Source organism: Scophthalmus maximus, chromosome 18 (assembly GCF_022379125.1).
Source record: "Scophthalmus maximus strain ysfricsl-2021 chromosome 18, ASM2237912v1, whole genome shotgun sequence".
Classification (NCBI taxonomy): domain Eukaryota; kingdom Metazoa; phylum Chordata; class Actinopteri; order Pleuronectiformes; family Scophthalmidae; genus Scophthalmus; species Scophthalmus maximus.
In genome coordinates, this window is record NC_061532.1 from 10068522 (window position 1) to 10090687 (window position 22166).

Here is a 22166-nt window from a genome sequence, read left to right on the forward strand (position 1 = left end):
AGCTCTGCCGGAGAGCCTGTGTAACGCGTTTTTCTGTGGTGTGACAAACTCAGAACACATCTATTATTGATTTACATTGACTGCACATTTTGTTTTGGATCCACCGAGCAGCCTTGATGTTGGCACAACATATCACAAAAACATGGCCACCATAAAGACATAAAGTTAAGTGTTGTAGTTACATGGCCAAATTGTAAAGTTCACATCATATGCAAGAGGCCAGACTACTCTTCTTGCCCCTAGTGGTGAGATATTAGGTGAGATTTAAAGTGCTTAAATACCAAATTGGATCACATATTGCACTGCATTGAAATATCACATTATGAAGAAGAAGAAAAAACTTCTCCATGTGACCAACAGATGGCGCAACTCTTCCACTGCCTGCCTGTTTGGGTTCAGACCTGTTTATATAGTCTATGGTTCAGACACACTTCAGCATACAAATGACATGTTGGTGATCCAATTCCAGGTGAGCCTGTACACATCACTGTACATCACACAGTCAGACATAAATACCCAACAACAGATAGAGACCAGTCGTCGAATACAAACACGAGAGCGCGGAGGAGCGCGCCTGCCAGCTCTCCAGTGTCTGCGCCTTGTGCTCCGGTGCGCACCGCTGCACAGACGAGCACCAACACACTGCAAAAAATATATATATATGACCCCAGAAAATACATTTATAGATAGATAGATATATTTTTTAAAAGCTCAAGACCCTGGTAACGCCACTGTCAGGGCCATTTGGACAGTTTTTGATTAAACTCAGTGCAGAACTTCCCTCCCTTCTTCAGCAGTCGAAAGGACGTGTTCTGTCACACGTTGAAGAGTGGCCCCGTGACACACGGTTCGACATGAGTTCGGCTATTTCATTTCGCACCACAGGGGGAATGACTTTGATTTATTTAATGGAAGCGCGCAATCGTTGTTTGAACCCGAGACGAGCCGTCTGCGGATGCTCACTTCTTGCAGTGTGCGCTCCGCCTCCTCGGCCGTCTCCGGCGCTGCGCTTTAAATAGCAGCTGTTTAAAAGCGCCTCGCCAGTCTCCCGTCCGCCGTGCAGCACCCAGTACCTCCCGGCACCGCAGTCCCCGCTCATCGACACACGGTCACTCACACACACACACACACACACACACACTTCCCTCTTATTAAAAGCACCTCGCATCCCCCGCAATGTCGGCCGCCAGCACCGAGACCAGCGCCCCGCTGCCCACCGCCGGCAGCCGCGTCTTCTTCCAAGGTGCGACCGGCGTGGGCTGCGCGGGGGCCGGCCCCATCGCCGGCGACGACCCGGTGCAGAAGAGACAGGGCAAAGTGACCGTCAAGTACGACCGGAAGGAGCTGCGGAAGAGACTCGTGCTGGAGGAGTGGATCATCGAGCAGCTCAGCGAGTTGTACGACTGCGAGGTGAGTGGCGCGCCTGTCGCCGACGCCTCCTGGAAACCACATGGAGACAGGTGCGGAGACGCTGCTGCCGGATTCCTGGTGTCTCCATTTGATTGGCCCATGGCTGAAAATAACCTGCTATCAAATTTAGACTGGGTAATAGCCATGTGCAGGCAATTGTCCCTTTGTTTAATGCATCATTTGCAATTTACATTATCTGCATCAGCTAGAGCTGCAGCCTTTCTGCTCTCATCTGTGATTTTTACATGTTCCAATGGACCCCAACATCCTCCACCGAATAGCCCTGCGCCCTTTGGTTTGGCTGTCTGTCTTTGTCCTCTGCATCACTGATACCTGCTGCCGTCAGATGACTGAGGGGAGTCAAAAGCTGCAGAGTCTCAGCGACACAAAGCTGTCTGGTCTGATAATGTGGCTCTTTGCTGGCCTCCGACACGATGCTTTGTCTCCGCTCTCACCCCCCCCCTGCCCTGAAGGAAGAGAGAAAGATGGTTTAACCGAGGTCGGGAGCGAGCATATACGTTTGCACCTATTGTCTATTACAAAATATTGAGAACATGCTTTTTGCCCCCCATGGGCTCAAATGTTATTCCCTGGAACATGGTATTCATTTCTATATCACGTATAGAGCAAAAGCAATATTAAACCCTACAGGAGCACATGATTGTGCTTCACACATTTGGGATTCAGTCCTCTATCGTTTCTGTGGGAGATTTCTGACCTTTCAAACCGGTTTCATCTTCTAGAGGGAGGATCTGTCGCCTGACGATATTGACAGCCCAATTATTTTTGCGCTCTCACGTACACAAGGCGCATTCTTTAACATTTAAAGAGAGAGGGGGTGCGTTTGAGTCTGTCTGAGAGAGACGGAGAGAGAGACGGGAGGCAAAGAGAGAAATATGGTGTGTGTGTGTGTGTGTGTGTGTGTGTGTGTGCGAACAGTATGCTGCCAGAGCCAAGTGGGGGGAGGTGGTGGACTGGAGAGGAGGAAAGAAGGGCAGTGGGTTAAGGATGTGCTGATGCTGAGACTCTCCTCGCCAGCCAATCACCTCCTCTGACTCTGACCCGTTTCCTTACAGCAGAAGGTTTCGCACAGACATACACACATATGCACACATATGCACACACATACACAGCAGGCATAGCTACAGTGTGTCTGTCACCTCACACTCAGCCAATCAGAGAGGGAACAGGCGGTGTGAGCGTGAATCCACACGTGCGTGCACACATGAACCTGCCAGACTACACTGAGGGGACGGGGTTTATTTGGATATTAACAAGGAGATTAATGTGTGCGTGTGTGTGTGTGTGTGTGTGTGTGTGTGTGTGTGTGTGTGTGCGTGCGTGTGCGCGTGGTTCTTTTCATTTATGTAACATGCTGAATTTCAGATAGATTGATTGCAATATGTGCGCAAGAGCAGAAGGAAAGCACCTGCACACATCCCAGCAAGACGCTGCATGTCAACACGGAAAGATGCAAATATCTCTACCCCATCCTGAAGCCAAATAGACTTTTCAAGCCAAGCCAGCGTGATCTCCCGCAGCTCCAATACCGCCTCCATCTACTAAAACATCACCAAAAGTGAATCTTTCTCGCGGCTGCCTAGCACTCTGCTGGTGCTATCATGGCTTCCGTCTTGTTTGCAAGCTCTGTCCTCTCTTTACAGCCCTGCTGTGGTTCTCACTCGAGTTGAAAAAAGAGCCTGTCTGAGAGTGGACTGAGTTTACATTTCAAAGCGGGCTGAGCTCTTGGCTGCGCGTCGGCCTGTTGTCAGCAGGTGTGCTTGATCTACAAGTCGAATGTTGCCTCCCCGCACACTGATCGACTGGTCCATTTGATGTCTTCAAAGAGCCCGGCGTTGATCTCAGACGGTCACACCTCGGCCATGCAACATTTGCCTTTCTCCCCCAATGGATGTGCGGTTTGGTATTTTCCATCGGTGAGTTGTTTAATTAGTTTTAGATGATCAATCAAAAACACTCTCAAATCAAAAGATACATTCCCCTGCTGTGATTTCTGTATGTACAGAAATCCATCTTTTATTTCTCTATTGTAGCATTATTGTTGAAAAGGCCCTCACTCTCTTTTTCTGCAGATGGCCCCTTTGTCATGACTTCAATTGAGTGACAGGGATTTTCTGCAGTCCGCATTTTTTAATATTCCCAGCAGCATGACCCCTCCTCATATCGTGTCTTTCACACAACAAATATGATAATCCCCTTGCTCTGTGGCGTTGATTCCAGCATGATATCATCTGATATCAAGTGCGAAGGTGGAACAAACACAGCGCTGCTCGCTGGCAGTAGAAACACGTGGCGCTGGCAGGATTTCAGAGGATAGCAGCTAATGAAATGTGTACATCATTATTTTGACATGCGGCAAGTGCATTGTCAAAGCTTTCTTTCATCTGTGCACTGCTTTGCTGAGCATGTTTGCTCACATGGCTGTAAAGTGGAAATCGCACCCCCTTTATGCCGGCTAACACCTCCACGTTAGGATCATAAGAGAGGCACAGTGTTTATTGTGTGTGTGTGTGTGTGTGTGTGTGTGTGTGTGTGTGTGTGTGTGTGTGTGTGTGTGTGTGTGTGTGTGTGTGTGTGTGTGTGTGTGTGTGTGTGTGTGTGTGTGTGTGTGTGTGTGTGTGTGTGTGTGTGTGTTAAAGAGCAAGGGAGAGACTGTCGATTTGGCTGCACTGGTCCGGCTTAAAGGTCAGCGTCTGTATCCGTTTCATGAGAAAACTCGATACTAGAGAACATCAGAGGCCGTGTTGGTGTAGGGGTCGAGGTGGTGGTGCCTTGATGCTGAAAGTAACAAAAGTGGAGAAAAGACTAATTTACAAAACATCAGCTTGGTGAGAATTCCTGGGATATTGTATATATTTTTGCCTGATCCATTTAAAAACTGATGATTTTATGACTCGTCTCTTTTATTTCTGCTGATTGTTTATGACTCATCTGTTTAACTGTGCTGCCATTGTGAAGCACTCTGTGATGAGGTTTGAAAAGAGCTCTGTAAATAAACGGTATTTATTATCATCTGATTCTCTGCAAGAAAGCAAATGGCATATGGACCAAACTATAAAATAGTTAATTTAACCTTAAAACAAGCCCGATATTTAACTATATAAAGGGCTCGGTCTCTTGCTCCCACTGGGTGAAAGGATAACAGACGGTGAGTTCTGTCAGAGATGGATCCCTTTCTGCTCTCCTGGGAAATGTTGCGTCTGTTCAGAGGACAGAGAGAAGAGGCAGAGAACAGAGAGGAGGGGGTGACATGAAGAGACAGAGGGAGAGAGATAACCAAAGACCCAAGTGCTCCCAGTGCAGCTCTTATAGCCTAACACAGTGGAGGCTTGAATACAGAATCTCATTTTCTCCTAGTTTTTCTGCTGTGTTGGTATCCGACAAATCCATTGCTCACATTTCTCCCGCTAGCAAAGCAGAGAGCAAACTAAAGTGATAATCCGCAACATCTGCTATGCTACTGAATATCGCTCTTGTGAAATAACGTTACATCTTGATTGGGCTGCAACTAATTATTAATTTTATTATTGGTTAATATGGCTAATAAGTTTAGATTTTGTTTGGTTAAAAAGCAATGTCCGAAAGATGTCCCTCAATATTTCCTAAATGTTCAGGTGATGTGATCACATAGGCCATTCGTCCAACCAACAGACATTCTCTTTTATTATTTTTTATTTTTATTTATCTTTGCTTACTAACAAGATAGGTTCCACTGACAATGGAAATCTCTTTTGTAAGGGACCTCTGGTCAGTACAGTAGCATAAAACAGGACAATGCAACATCACAAGTACTACAACTTGTACTCAAAGTAAGTATTTACAATGTTTTGCCTTCAGTAGTCGATTTGTGACTGAAGGGAACCAATCAAGAAGCAAATGTGAGGGACTGCGTCATTGTTTCCAAACGTCTCCGTTTTGACCCTGCAAAGCTCCCACGGAGACTTCAAACTAAAACGGGGGTGAGCAGCGTTTCCAAGTGTCTACGTTTTAGGCCCTTTAGAGTATTGTGAACATCAGGCGTAAACCCAGCGGCAGTGGTGTGTTTTTAATAGCAAAGCAGTAATTTGGATGTACTGTAGCCTGACACAGGCCCAGGAGCCGGAGATGTCCTTCGAAGTGACTGTTAATATTTCTTGTTATGACGTTACTGAGCTCAGTTAAAAGACACACCATGACCACAAAGAGAAACAAAACAACAAAATACTGCGATAGTGTTATCTCTCTTGGCATATAAGAAGGGGCTTATTACCGTTTTTCATGTCTGTCCGAGGGCAACTCAATGGAGGCCGTTGAGAAAAAGGCTTTCACTTTGTGCGCGCGTGAGAGACAAAAACAAAGCGACAGAGATTGATGAAGTGTTAAATCTGATGTCGACTCACGGACTCTGCAGTTTTCCATGTGTGTTGCTGGGGAGCAGGCTGCAGAATAAGGGGACGGAGACACCGTAATGCCCTACTTTTTCAAAAGCTCGGCTTCAATAGATCCCCTCTCAACGAAGCTTATTCATGTGTACGAGCACAGACACAGTGGCCCGCCCTCAGGCCTTGTGTGCGTCGGTGTGTGTTCATGTTGATGTGTATGGATGTGTGTATGTGGCCATGCGTGTTTGCTTTTTTTCAGCTGCCATTTGGCAGATATGGGGTGGTGAGCGGTCGGGAGTCCGCACCATGAATGGATGAGCACACGCACATGTACAGGTCAGCGTACATATTCGGACCAACTGGAGCAAGGGGAAGTAGGAGATCATCAGGAGCATCTTCTCATGGATAATACTGACTGTTCTGCTCTGTCTGTTGTCTATCTTGATATCCATCATGGGGATGGGAGTGGGGGTGGGTAGGTAGGTGGGTGGGTACGGTTGTTTTCCACACTGTGTTGTGTGTGGGTGGCCTGTCTCAAGGCGTTGTTTGTGTTTGCCTGTTGTGGAAAAAGGAATCCGGGTGTCGTTGCTGAACCCTCCCCCCCCCCCACGACCTTGTCAATAACCTTTCCCTTTCCTCGCCTTGCATGTCTTTCTAGCTGGGAAGGACAGTGACAGTGTATCATGTGGACCTCGTAGAGGGAAGCAGAAGCAGAGGAGGAGTAAACGGTGCAATTCAAGCCAAGTCATTATCGACATTCAATAGGTTTTAGGAATAGCATTCCAGGGATAAACACACACCTAATGACACACAGACATAGGCATAATATTACTAGATATATGTATGTACACACACTGCAGACATGCAGACGTAAGCAGACAGTGTTTTACGATCTAGGCTATGCCATATGTATGTATATTCGAGATGTCGTCATTATTTCCAACATTACTGTCCCTTTCTAATGTGCGTCCAGTCACCACTGACAGCTGATGGATGAGATCAATTGAACACATCTCAGCATGACTGATGGCAGGAAGTGGCGTAAGCTGGATTACCTCATTCTTTTTAAGATGCTTGCTTTCAATATCTGTGACGGTCAAAATCCTTACGAGAAGCGAAAGCAGGAGCTGACGGGTAGAACAAGGATGAGGAAAACTAAAATGGGACGTAGAACAACTACCGTTAGCGAGGTTGACAGGTCCAGATTTTTATGAGTGACCCTGATGTGTTTATGGATCTAGTGGGGGAAGGTCATCATTGTTTGTTTGAGCGCGCTTTGGGAAGGGAGGAATTTATCCATCAGCCATTTAAATTGCGCAGACAAAAATAGACACTTGCTTTGGCGTCGGTGACCGAGCACGTGTCGACACATTTCATACAACACCTGCAGACACATGCATCTGCTGCTAAACAAATCAGGGGTGTTGACAGGAAGGCCGTTAAGTGAGCAGATAGCCACCGGCTGCTGAAACAGTTCTAAACACACACGCAGCAGAAAGGTGTCCGATGTCTTCTCGCAAACGCAAAACCACGGGAAAAGGTTGCAATGTGTTTGTTCCCCTATTTTTCCCAGATCATCTCTTCACATTTTCCATCCTGCTGTCACCCCCCTCTCTTTTCCCTCCTCTCTCTCGTCTCAACTTCAGACCCATCAAGACTCGCTCCCACCTGCTTCTTATCCTCCTCCGCTTCTTTCGTCGCGATTCTCCCTCCAGCCTCTTTTTGTCCTACTGTCAGTGTGGCTTTCACATTAATGTAGACGGGACATTTTCTGTCTGTTGTTGCCACTGCCTACCACACTTGATGACTGATTACAATTTGGGCTGGGAGATATGTCCAAAAAACTTTAAAGTTCAAAGACAAGACAGTTAACTGTGGGTTTAAACTCTTTTTTTATGGGCAGAAAATGTATAATATAATAAATTGCCATAATAATCGTTATTGCTTCATCGCCAAGCTCTAAATCCTGTGTTTAATTGTGACATTGATAATGTGATAACACCTTTGATCAAACAGATAAATGGAGAGGAAGTAATGTTCAGAAAACAAATAATCATGATGAAATGAAATTGTGTGAGGATTGTTTTTTCATTTTTGCTGTCGGCTGCTATCTCTCACTTTCTCCTCTTCCCTCTCCTCTCCATCCTTCATGGTTTCCCACTCTATATGTGTTTATGGGCTAAGCTGTGATGGTTTAATGCTGCCAACAGTGGTTGTAGATATTGCAGTCGGCCTGCTGGAGAAAATAGAGATGGATAAGGCAAAAAAGTAGAAGCAATAAATATATCTGCAGGTTATGAAATTGAGTTATAAGTCTTGCAAATATAGCCCTAGAGTCCCAAGACATAGTGGTACAAGAAAAGAAAAAAGAAGTTCAATTCGCAATTATAGTCAATGACATACTTTCCATTATAGATCATTATCGATTTTTTTTGTGTGAATTGTTCTCCAGACATATTTCATTTGGAATTCAAGATTGACCGTCAAACCGAGAAACAGCTGCAACGTGTGCAACCAGAGTTGCAGAGCCGCGAAGCCACGGCGACTGTGAAAGGAAAGAGGTGTTGACTTTTCGCACTCACACACTGACTTTCTTGTCTTCCTATGACATCTCCTCCCGTCCCGCGATGATCCACCTAATCACTGGTTGCACTGTCAGCGGGCCGCCACAGTTTATGAACTGGCTGTGTACAAAACACTGACTCACGCTCTATGGTTAGGCGCTGTGAAAAGATGTCAAACACTTTCGTCATTCACACGTGTGTGTGTGTGTGGGGGGGGGGGGGCGGCGGCGAGGGAGAAGGAGCTGAGGGAGGAGGCAGAGAGAAGGGAAGATTATTGTTTTGAGGGGTGTGTTGTGTATTTGATATCTACCTTTGCATGCGCTGAATGATTCTGCACATTTTTGAAGTGACGGAGTCAAAGCACTTTATAGAGAACGTAAAAAGAGAGAGTTAAGCTATGTTTTATTGCTCTTCACGACAAGGGTTTTTCTGTTGCCTCTGAATTTGAATCAATCAATTAATGCCATGACTAGCTACTTGTCATGTTTGCCGACTGACTGCTTTGTGTGACTCTGACGCTTGAAGTCCAGTTGGGCCCAGCTGTCAATACATCAGCCGGTGGGAGAAACATGTTTGCCTGAATAATGAATCACATCCCCCTGAACCACAAAACTATGAAACGGTCACAAGATATATGCTAGCAGTTATTTTAATGGTGGACAGCACAAGCAAATACTTAACCTGGGTTTTAAAGCAGAGTTTTTTTCGTTTGTTTTTTACCTAAGCAAGATGAGATGATTTTGAGGACTTTGACGTAATGTGGCTGCCATAGGTGTTTTGCAGGCGGGTTTTTTATCCTATCACCGTGGAACCTACAGTATACGCACATAGCTGCCATTGCTTTGCCGAAGCTGACATGCCATACCTCCTCAAAAACTGTCAGGGGCCTACTGAGATATAACATGGAGGCCACAAGGACTGTGATTGGTCAAGTTTGGTTTCCTATGACTTTCAGTCGTTAACGCCTTGCACCTAGTTTGAGTCTGAGTTGGTTATCTCCCCAGTTTTTAAAGCTCTGTATCAGAGTTGATAACCATCCATACTAACACACCTGAACACGCATATCACATGACCACGTGATATACTGCTCACGCTCGTCGGTGTAGACAAGAAGGCAGATTGTCAGATCTCTAGTCGGTTGCACACAGCAATGGTGAATAGTAAGACCACAGATTTATTGGCCATTTGCATTTACCACTGGTAGTCAATGTGGGTGACTGCGTTATAGTCAATCGTCATCAAGTTTTCCTACTAAAACAGTGCAATATTTCCAAAAGTCTCAGTTTTAGGGGCTCGAAAAGTGTGGACTAGACAGTGTTGAGTATGTTTTAAATCTAAAATGTATTAGTTTGGACGCCGCCTTATCCAGACAAAGAGGGAGCATGAATGATTCATTTAGATCACATTGAATGTCCAAAAATCAGCAGCGTAATTTCCCTTTGAGGATTCATTTGTCGCTCCAACCCTCTTTCTCTACCCTCTGATATAAACGGCACAGTGTCCTCTAGAGTGCAGCTGAATCAGCGTGGGAAAGCGCTTGCTGCAGCAGCTAACTTTATCCAGGGAAGTCGCTTCATCTGCGCTGCATGGTTTCAGCAAATTGTATCGCTGGAGGGGCAATAGGGGGGTGCTGGAAGACGGGAGATGTGGGGGGGTTGAATGAAGAGGAAAAGAGCTGATGAAACACGTGATTTACTGTCCCGCATTTCCACTTTGTAAAACATGTCTTCTGTCTTTGTCCTCTTGTTCACCTTGATCCTCCCCTTCTTCTTCTTCGTCTTTTTTTTTTTTTGGTCCCATCCCTCGACATGCGTTCTTGCGTGCGGTGGTTTCTCTCCCTCGCCTCACTTGGTCTCATAAGATGAATTCATCCAACCTTGAGCTCCTCCTCGCTTTGATGTGACACGGCATGGCAGTGGGGAGAGAGGTGAGAAAGCTGAGCTGTGAGGATTTATTTTGTTGCACAATCCACCTCTTCCTTCCTCTCTGCCTCATCATCATCATCATCATCACTGTGACCCACTTATCTGAGCGCTCCCCATTTCCCTGTATCTTTATTTTCTCCTCTTATGTATTCTCATTCCTGCTCTTATACTTACCTCTTTTCAGTTCTTTTCATTTCCCTTATTAACCTCTCTGTAATCAAATTTAAAGCACATCCCATTTTATTAAATGTTTGAATTATTAAATATTTCTTTGCTTCTGCCTTTTTTAAATTATGCTTCCTGGTTTACAGTATAATTTTAACATTTAGGTATTCCCTTACTTTTAAGATTCTCCTTGTTTCCTGCCCATCAAACCATCTTATGACTTGCAAACAGAGCTGTGATTAAAGGAGCGTCGGTGCTATTACCTTATTTACCAGTTAACATTTGTTTGAAACCGGAGAAGACACCATTTTTTTTTTGTCATGTGAATGCATCACTGCAGCATAACCACATTCTCTCTGTTAGTCTTTCTTCAACACGCACGTACACGCACACGCACACACACACAGTGAAAATGAACAGGGAGAAAATGACAACTGATAGACAGTGGTGTGTCAACTGTGCTACGCCGCAATTTTCAGCATGATGCCATGATTCTCCAGACAAAACCATTTAGCTACAGCCCCACACCGCCACTTGCCAATTCCCCAGGCTGCAGCAATGGGAGAGAAAATTGCTAAACCAGTGGCACAATTTCTCACTTTATAATACAGCCAGATTACGAAATGCACACATAAGAGCAAAACGTCTCGGAGCAGATTTGTGAGCTGCCAGGGACGGAAATTTCACATGAAAATGAAGGCTGAATTTATGGCACAAAGGAGGTGCGTCTGCCGCTGTGCAACCAAAACAGAGACGGTAGCTGTCGTGAGCTCTTTCCAGGCGGTGGAAATGGTGGACAGAGGAATGAGAGAGCGCCGTTGTGGGAGGAAGCAAAGAGGGGGAAGACGTACAAAACCGATGTAAAACGAGAGTGGAGCTCACATGGACATTCACTCCATGGAGAGAGCTGTCGCATATAACTGGTAGTTCTGGTTCGTATGAGTAGGCCGTGAATAGTATTAATAATGAATCACTGGGCAGGGTTAAGTGATTCCTCGTCACCAGGAGTTTGACTCTTTGTTCAGGTTTCGTGTTTGAATAGAGTTTTCGGTGAGTCACAGGGTCGGGCTGCTCACATTAGCCTCGATTCACCTCATCAGACGAACCAGACTGAAAACGCTGCCGGCTGCGTAACTGTTGGACGAAAAACAAGTCTGGCACACGTGCAACAGACCCTCTCTCTCTGCACACAACAGACACACACTGAATGTCTGCCTCGCTCTCTCTGTTTCCCTCAGACTCTCTTTTGCTTGTTGGCTCGCACAAACAAAGTCGCCTTCATCGCAACAAACACTCGGCTGCTTGTTATCTCTCTTGCGCACACTCTCCTCTACACGTGATGTACACACTGACTCTCTTTTCCTGTTTTCATTACTATGTCTTTCTTGTGCATATGCAAACACGCTAATTTGCCCTCATGTGCCACAAATAAAGGGTACTTCTTTGCTCCAAACATACAAATACTTTGCGTCCCAATTTCACTCGATGAACATCATAAACTTATTTCTGTAGCACATTGCAGTGGGGGAAACCAAGTAATATCTCATATTCGTGCTATAATTTAAAAAAAAAAAAGTATTTTCTCTTTTGTGTTTCCAGAGTAAATCAACTTTAAAAACACATTTATACATGTAGGATTTATAAGTAGTTTGGAACTGACAGCCCAGTCTCCCCGTGTCTCTCTATTGCTATCAAATCTTATATTTGCATTATTTTGAATGTATTCTTGTTTGGCTGTGTGTGTATAGCTCTTCCTGACATTGCGCGCTGTCATTTTGTCACCCCTCCACTGCCAGCGAGATGGAAAATTGTTTACTGCTGGGTAATGGGCGTGATGTCAACTATTCAAGGCTCTCAATCACAAGTAGGACAACGACAGTTTCGGTGTTAGTCTACATGTTAAGTGCATGAGGGTGTATGTGAGTTTCCATTCCTGTCATTACATGAAGCATTTTTAACACACTTATCTAACACTCCACAGGAAGACAAGGCCCTGTGGTGCGCGTTTCTTTGCTAAAGATTGATAGCGGCTAAAAAGTGTGTGTGTGTGTGTGTGTGTGTGTGTGTGTGTGTGTGAAGACTTGCATGTCTTCTGCGATTGCCTGCATTCATGCTTCACACACATGCCATCCTTGCCCTAGTCATCGCCAATCCCTGTGACAGAGGGTGATGGACTGCATGCTGACAAGTGGAATAGTCACAAACACACACACACACACACACACACACACACACACAGATAAATAGATAGATCTTTGCCCACAAGCTCCTAAAGAAGTAGGTCAGTCTGTTTAATTCAACCTCCTGACAGGCCTTTACTTCAGTGTTACTCATTCTAACTCACTTATCCATCTCTATTATTAGGTTAAGTCTCTCTGAATGAAATCCATGCAGACCACAGTTTGCAAGCAGGACACATTTATACAATACATTTCAGCTCTTGTTTTTGGCCAAGATGTCTGTTTACCTTTCAGAATTTAGCTGCTGTCAGGTGCAGTCGTCAAGTTGAAGACGGAGCGCCTAGTGTTTACTTGAAATTCTAGTTTAATCTGTCCTGAGGGCATGAAACTTCCTTAACTTTGTCGGTCAGGGATCTAAATTAAGAATTGTGGCTTGACATTTCCTTGACACTTTTACGAGGGTTAATAGAATGTTGGTTTTCAACCTAATACGACAGCCCAGTATACCTACAAAATAACAGTGAAGTGTCATTTAAGGTGAAACTGACTATTGAAGGTGTAAAACATTAATTTTCTTGCCTTTGTGGGATAATCGTTAAAACGTTCACAGTCTTACCATAAAACCCCAAAAAACAAGTAGATGTAGATACTGCACTGTGGTAAACCTAAAGGACACAGCTGAAACATATGAAACACAATGTGTTCTTGTTTCTATATCTTTCTGATCAGTTTGAAGCAATGAGCTAGCTGAATAAATTTATGTTAATTCATTTAATATGTAATTTAAAAGGTACAATTATCCTAACCACATCAACTCACATGAATTTTACCAGTCAGAGGCAGTGGTTTTACTCATTCCCGTCCCTGTCTCTTTTTCTCCCCCATCTCTTAATCCATTCATCCCTCCGTTCTTCAGTTTGAAATAGCTCTTCTCTCCTCGGATGTTTTGCATTTGCATATATCCTCAGTCTTCCAGTTCCACAGCGCTCACACTGCAATACTAATAGATGACGGACTCGGATATGTCCTGCTACCTTCTCGCTGCCTTTTTCTTTTCTGTTTCCTTAATTGGAGGGGATGTCAGAGCGAGACCCTCTTGCTTAAGACACGGAGGGAGATTTCAGAGCCGCAGGTCGAAGGCGACGCTTGGCTTGTCTCTAGAAAGACTGAGATGCTTAAAATGCTGGTGATGTAAATGCCTCTTAACGGCTCAGGAGTAAGGATGAAGGTTCGCTAGGTATGTGGATGTTTGTTTGTGTGTGTGTGTGTGTGTGTGTGTGTGTGTGTGTGTGGGTGTGTGTGTGTGTGTGTGTGTGTGTGTGTGTGTGTGTGTGTGTGTGTGTGTGTGTGTGTGTGTGTGTGTGTGTGTGTGTGTGTGTGTGTGTGTGTGTGTGTGTACAAATTTAGATCCAGAGGATTTTTTTTTACTGTGTAAACAGGAGTTAGGAGGTTATGTCTCCATGTTGCACATCCATGTTGTTTTATCCTCACAGTTAATGCTTTACATGAAAAACTTCAATTTCACTAGGTAGGTACAGTAATTCTCCTGCAGTGATGCTTTCAAAGACACAGCTCATGTCACACATGTCCTCTTGCAAATTCCCTTACATGTGGTACTGTAATTATGTAATTGTATAATTGTGAGATAATTTCATTCCGTGCACATCAACCCACCCATGCAAAACTGAAATCACAGCGACTGAGCTTTAATGCTGAGAGCTAAAATCAAATCATCCTTGCATCCTCCCTGTTCTTGTGTCTGAATACCAGTGCATGCTCCAGGCTGAAGCACACCGGAGTCCTCGGAGAGGCCTGAACACAAACACACAACCCAGAACAAGAGTCAGTTTTAGTATTATAGCGTCTCATCTGGTCCACGTTTATTGGAAAGCATGCGACGAGCAGTCATATTTGCTGTTAATGGCCATAGCCTTCGAATATGAGATACCACCAAATTTCAATATTTCACCAAAACTAGAAGGCCACTCGGAGCATGCATACATCCACATACCGTACATCAACATCAAGAAAGTGAAAAAAAGATTCTTGGATCAGCCCGTTTGTCGAGATCCGCTCCAAAATTCAATGAGTTCTTCCTCAGGTCATGCCCCACATCTCAACAAAATTCCATCGAAATCGACCATGTAGTTGTATAATAATCCTGCTGACAAACAGACAAACCAACGGCAATGAAAACATAACCTCCTTGGCGGAGCAAACAGAAATGCAGCACAAAATGCTGCGGCCAAGTCAACAACCCCCCTTTGCGGAAGTTGCTTGCAAACATAATACGGTTAAGGTTATGCAAATTAAACTTTTTTGTTAATGTTAATGAGAAGACTGGGACAATCATTAGTAAAAAAAATCAAACAATAATAACAGGCCTGTTACACCAAACTGTGGTATTCTGCATAAAAGTCCCCGACCTTCACACCCTCACTTTGGCACTGAGTGTTGGCCTCGGTCTTAAATCGCAAAGTGTGTAATCATCCAATATGTTTCCAAGGTAAACTGGGGTGGGACGGTAGCAGTGGCGGAGTCCATTTTATTGCAGTAATCCAGTATGATGTCAGTGAGCAGTTTCGCTGCTGGTAAAGGCCACCACACGGCTGAAGAGGCTGCACTTGCACATGGTGTGTTTGGCTTTAATTCCCAGAAGGGAGACTTTGGAAGATTATGTGGTGGCTGGGAGGGAAGCGTGGATCCTCCCTGCATGCCTCTTCTGCACAAGCCTTGTGGTGGAATAAAACGGACCAAAGGAACACAGGCCCTTTGAAGTTGTGTTGAGCTGAATACAGCCTCTAACCACTCCAGCCACCAAATAGCCCCGCCCCGGCACAATGACATTTCCATATGATGTCTGTTCCTAATGGGCAAATGTTTGGGCTGTTTGGAGTGCAGAGATGTGGAAAACAGTGTTTTGAAAGCATGGACAGAGTGAGAGAATTTTACAATTGTAACATGTACCATTTTTTTCCCATTATAATTTTTCTGTTTACCTAGTCTCCTCTTTAATGTCCTTGTCCGGCCCGCTGATGTGACGTGCCTCTGTTTCAGCCGCTCACTAACCAAGAGCCTCTTTATGTTCCAGGAGGAGGAGATGCCTGAGGTGGAGATAGATATAGATGACCTGTTGGAGGTCACGAGTGACGACGAGAGAGCCAGCAAACTGCAGGTACAGTGTTATTGTGTGTATGCGTCTGTATTTGTACCTATGTCTAATTAAGCCAGCACCATTGTCATATAGTGTACACGTTTCAGCGTTTAGAGGTGAGAGGAAAGAGTTGTACTTAAATTCAATCACTGACCACAACTTCCCTTTGGTTGTACCGTCTTTCTTTAGTGTAAATACTTCAGTCAGGGATTTTCCATTGTTTCCAAAATGACTCTTGACAACTTCCAGACAACAGTTGTTCCCTTCAGCCGTTGGTTTTAGCAGCTTGCAGAGAATGCAATAAAACTAGGCTGAAAGTGTGTTCAGACACATTTACATTCGAAAAAATGATTACGTCGCATTATACTCACAAGTTTGACCGCTGGCCTATTTTATGCAAATTGTGTTGTTTTTTTACCTAAACATTGACTCTGAATGCAGTTATGTCATAGCGAAATTTAGCTTGTTGTTCGTTCTGAACGCATCTTGAGAGCTAAACAGCAGATGAGATGAGATGAACTGGCATCACTGCCTACATCAATCTGTATGTCGGATTCCTCCCTGCGTGGTTCTCGACAATTGCGTATTCAAAGACACTCTTGTTGTTTGATTCTGGCAGACGGCTAGAGTCTTTGAGCCTGGTACATAACAATCAAGTTTAAGACAACCAAAGCTACAATTTTAACTACACGGGAAAGTGTCAGTAGTTAATCTACAATTGAACCAGACATCCGCATGATAAAAATCCAAACACCAATAAAACAGACTCAACAATGTAGATTTTTACATCAACCACCATCAAAAAGAAAAGTGGTGGATCTGCAGTGAATAAATGACTCGTCTGGAACACGTCTAATCCCTCAACAACTGTCTCTCCTCTCTGCGCAGGAATCATTAACAGACTGCTACAAACCAACAGAGGTCAGTATGTGTAGTGTGTCTGTCATCCATCCATACACACAATAGAATGCGACCTAGACATTATTGATGCTCACATGCGGCATTCGATTTTTGCTGCGTATGTTGAACCACCGTGTCCCAGATGTATGTGTGTAGTTAATTGAAGTGTGATGACAAACAGTGACACATACACACGGTCATTCTCTCTTTCTCCCCGACTATAACACGACGAAAACTTCTAAAGACCTAAAACACACACATTCACACAAAGGACACTGTTTGACACACTGTCTCGACACACACTGTATTTGTTGAGCTGAGTGTGTTTAGACCGGGTGTTTGCATATGTGGAAAAGGTGTCAAGTGTTTGTGTTGGGGTGAGGTGGGGTTAAGCTATTTTGGTGATTATAGATGGTACATACGGCGATGCCTGGACTCCCCACCTGTCATCTGTGCATGTGTGTGTGTGTGTGTGTGTGTGTGCGCGCGCGCGCGTGTCATTAGGTCAGTCTGTTACAACCATTACAAGGTCACTACAGTAGTATCCAGCCAGGTGGACAGCCGCTGATACGTGTGTGTCTCTCACACAGACACACACACACACACACACACTCTGTAATCCCTTGAGTATGGAGTAGCACAGATGCCATTTTGAACACAACACACTCCCACAGGGATGCCATCAGCTGCGGTTAAACAGTGAAAGTCCGTGGCAATGTAGAGAAAAGGTAAAGGTGACAAAATAATAGAGCAATGGAGGGAGGATGGAAGAAATAAGTACAGTACACTAGGTGAGGAAGGGAGGGAAGTAAGAGATATAAGCCGTTATAGAAAAAGATGGGAAGAAAGAGATGCAGAGGGATAACTGAAAAGACAGCTAGAGGGAGAAAAACAGAGTACAGGGGAGAGAGGAGGAGGAGGCATCAGTAATCAGGTCATGAGCAGTGTCACCCCTGGAATAATGTATAATAAATGACATAATATATTATTCCAGAATATTCTCCACCACAGTCAAACTATCTTGGACCCACAAGATGGGGAATATGTTTGCCCCCCTTCATTACTGACTCTCTTTGGTCTCCAGTATTATTTTTTTTCTAATTTCAAAGACAACACCAGACACACTCATACATTTTGAGTTTGTTGCTCCCTCCCCTTTGTGTTACCCCTGGCTGTTTTTTTGTACATGCATGCAGCACAGAGTGGATATTTCTGAGTCAGCTTTGAGCTGTGGCCGACATCCTGGGCTCCTCCACTCTCATCCTTCCCTGCGGCACCCACCAATTCCAAAACATCTATTTCGGTCGGATCAGAGTGAATGAGAGGCTGACAGGCACATTTTGTGAAATTGCATCATTTGACAATGTTAGGCTATAAAAAAATGATGTTGGGTTGTATGTGTCAGATTCTTTTGAAGTTTCCTCTAGAAATAACCGTCTGACATTTTAGGAAATACACTGAACTGCTGTCTTGCTGAGAGCAAGATGGGGGGGGGGGGAAGGGGGAAGCTCTCTGAAATGACTTTTTCTAGGGTTGAATGTCGGCCAACTGCTCATCTAACTCCCTGCATCTGAAGCCAATAAGAGTATTTTTCCAAAATAAATCTTTTGCTAGTTCTAGAGTTGATCACATCGTTATCAAGCGAAAACTTCACTAGATTCCAGACAAAGATATTGATTTTGGTCTTCTCCGTTCACATTCATTGTATGTTTAACCACTAAAGAAAGAATTATGTATTTGCTGTATGTGGGCTTGTGTAAATGCACAAGTGAGTGCAGCTGTCTGTCTGTCTCACATGGTGTGGTTTTTTTTCCCTCCCTGCAGGACTTTGTCCGTGACTTGCTGGCCAGGATAAGGGGAATGAGAAAGCTCAGCGCGCCAACCAAGAAGGGCCTATAATGGCTGCCGTGTCAGCCATCAATCAAACATACGCCACATCGTCTCAGCTCCGCCTGCTTAACCCCACTCCACATGGACTGTCGTCATCACACACACACACACACACACACACACACACACGCAATCGAATCACAAGTAACCGCACCCATGCATATAGCACTAGGTTTATTATAATATTTGACTTTTGAAAGGTACGTTAGCGAAACAGAGCCGACATAGTGTACAGTAGTCGCATACAGCCACGCGAAAAAATGTCAAACGCTGCAATGTGCCAGAACTGCAACTGTGCTTTAACATGAACACCACCTATAATTCCACATTTCAGAGCCATGTTGAAACGTTTCAGGCCGGCGCTGTAACTCAAACAGCCATACAGACTAAGACACTGATAAATCTCCAAAAGGGGCGTGGTAGAGAAAAAAAAAATGTTTGTACCGACGTAGGTGTGAAATTAGCTGTAGCACTATGTAAAGACAGTGCTTTATTATTATGTCTTTTTTACTGAGGTGTTTTGCTGTTACTTTTTTTTTTTTAAAGAAGTACTTTATTGCCATTTATTGTTGACATGATTGAAATGTGGTCTTCGACAGTTTTTTCTTTGTCCTACTTTGAAGTCAACCTCTTTATCCTTCCTCTGTCAAGTTCTTGCAAATGTAAGGGAGCGCTGTAGTTTTATTTTAAGCACAACGCGTTAATGCATCAATTCTGTCTGTTTGGGTAATTCCTGGAAAGACATTTTTAGCAAACAGGGCTAAAAAAGAGTTTTGCCTTTTAGCCACTGTTCTATAACACCTTTCAGCACAGCAAGGCATGATGGGTGATCCAGTTCTCTGTACAACACCTGTATGATTGGCAGCCTTTCACTTATCATGTTATGCCATGTCGTTCATTGCCATCAGAAAACATATCAGTTGATTTTATAGGTTTAAGCACAAAGCCCAAATATTTTCATTGTTTCTCACACCCGGCTTCACTTCGCCCTGCTAACTAGTCTCTCTAATCGTGGTTGATGTTGCCTTTAAGGACATTCAGGAGCAGTTCACCTTTTACTCAGCACTGAACCTTAACTACTGACCACCTAAAGGCAAACAATATGGTTGAGTCAGAACCTGAAGACAACTTGAATCTTTGACTATTAAACCTGTCTGGTCCTGCAAGGGGAAGGTGTGCCAAACCAGGGGGGAATTACATCCTTAATGTTACACGTCGTGGAGGCATTAGTGTGGCACGGCATTTTCACCAAGATTGTTTGTTACATTTGTGAGGCATCCTCCGAGTGGGTGCAGAATTTTAGGATGTTTCGTCCAAATTGCAGATAAAATGTTGTAATCACAAGATCCCAAGAGGTGAACTTAGTTTGTTAGTGTTGTTAATGACCTTCTGTGCACCAACACACTCAAAAAAAACAAACCCTGTAAGCTCTGGTACAATCGTGACTCTGTGATGGGGTTGGGCCCAGTTTCATTTCCGAGCAGTCGATCGTGAACTGGAATGGAGCGGAGCTAAACCTGCCATGAGATATATATATATCGATATATACAGTATATACCCTCAGCTGCCAAAGACAAAAGCAGGGCAATGTTTGATTTTAACAAAACACTTGCAAAGCACCCGTCTTGCATGCCAACAACAGAGAAAACATTAATAAAGAGTATATATATTATGAACTTATAATCAAGCAAAAAATACTTTTTCTGACTTAGCTACCATATATGACTTTGTAGAACTTTTTGTGTTGAAACAGCGTGACAGTCACGTTGGAGAGAATCCAGGAAATTTTAAATAATGGTGCTGTTTTTGATGTTCTTCCCAGGTTTTGGTTGTATAGAAAAAAAAGGTGTTTTCACTGTGGAATGATGCCAGAGAAATGTCTGTCTTTATTGATGGAGTGCATTCAGTTGAAGAGTGGCATCGTCTTTGTTATTCCTCTCCTCAGTCTACACCGGGCTGGGTCGGTGTCACCACACTAGCAATGGTGGATTTGTTTAAAAGCATCACGAGTTTTCTGGCTCAGTGAATAGGGAGGAAAAAGTCCAAGAGGAAGCCATTGCAGGCAGCTGAGATGCACCCGGGCTTCATGTCGAGGTACTCCATAGGATTTTCTCTGTCAAGAAACGGTTCAGTTCCGAAAGCCTGATCTTATATAATTTATGGGATTTCATGTATTTTGGAAGAGTCCTTATAGAAAGCTTTACATTTGCATGTATTTTTTAAGTAGCATGTTGAAGGGAACGTTTTGTTGGCCCAAAGGTTTTTATTTCACAATATAAAACATTGTCCTTTTTATACCTTTATTATTACTATTATTATCATTTTAATTATTCAGACTGAAATATTCAGTTATTCTTTTGGTTTTCTGTACATCCACAATAAGCGTTCTTGTTTTTAAAATGTAATGTGACGTGTGGTTTGTTTTTGCCAATAATAAAAATTGCAGAATGACTCTGTACTGTTTAAACGGATATCCCCTGTGTATTTTGTTTACATTTTTATGGATATAGGATGATTAATTTGTGTTTTATTCAGAGAAATAGTTAGATTGCGAAGAGCAGGTAAACGCAGCTTGGCTATAAACTTTGAGATTGCTTTTAGCAATAAAAAGTGCTCTAAAAAAGAAATTTATTATTATTATTATAAGTGCATTCATGTGGCGTCAGAATAATTGGGAAAATTAGTTCCCGAATAGGAAACTTCACTTCAAGTCGTAACAACTCGGGAAAGTCTGTGAAAATGTTGTTCGTTGAGTGACTCACGGCATGCATAGAAACATGGTGAAAGAAAGAGAAGCATTTGGTTGATGTTAGAAACGTATAATTTGTTTTTCCTACATTTAATTTGTACTAGGTATTAAGTTGTAATGGTCTGTTGCTGTCCACGTAGGGCAACTTTGAGTAGTTTGAAAAAAAAGTTTCATTATTTATATGCCTGTCACACCTGATCCCCACAGATGTGTTGAGATCTGTGTGCGTCTGGTCCTGGAGGGAGTGCACGTGCTTTCACGTGCCTGTTTCTGCATTAAGGGGCATATAAGAGCATGTTGGTTGCCAGTGTGTTTTTCTTCTCAGCGCCACACAGTGTGGAAGAGGTTCAGTGGGACAGACACTGTCATTCTGTAAAGAGCTCATCAGTGTATGACATAATTGCTCAATATGCGCATGAGTGGCCTTTCTCTGCAGCATGTAGCCCCATATGGACTAGCCCAGTGGCCTACTGTACACTGTTGCTAGGTAGAAAGTGGTCATTGATCTCTGGGAAAGATTTAACAGTGTTATTTAAAAAAAGGCCATTTCGTGGGCCTTAGAGAGAATAATCAGAATGAATCTTCATGTTACGTGATCGTTGATCTGTGAGGGAACAAGTCAAGCTCGCTGCAAGTCAAAGCTCATGTATTTTTACTTCTGAAGGCATGTGAAAGAATATAGGCCAGTTTACGGAGGAGACAGACAGACAGAGAGAGAGACGCACTCAGTGAATGCGCCACTGGTTATATTCCCACAGAGAACGTGATAATGAATGTCTTCAGATTCACTGACACATTCCCAAACAGCCTTGTGGATTTCACTGCAGAAAACACACACACACACACA

General features: G+C 43.8%; 1 protein-coding gene across 1 annotated transcript; it reads left to right on the plus strand.

The window, feature by feature from the left end:
- Window positions 1–1014: 1014 nt before the first annotated feature.
- Window positions 1015–21041, plus strand: ppp1r14c (protein phosphatase 1, regulatory (inhibitor) subunit 14C). Its single transcript, XM_035616815.2, has 4 exons — window positions 1015–1410; window positions 15718–15801; window positions 16669–16701; window positions 18505–21041. The coding sequence occupies exons 1-4, from the start codon at window positions 1177–1179 to the stop codon at window positions 18577–18579; spliced, it is 426 nt and encodes a 141-aa protein (XP_035472708.1). The 5' UTR covers window positions 1015–1176; the 3' UTR covers window positions 18580–21041.
- The last annotated feature ends 1125 nt before the right edge of the window (window positions 21042–22166 follow it).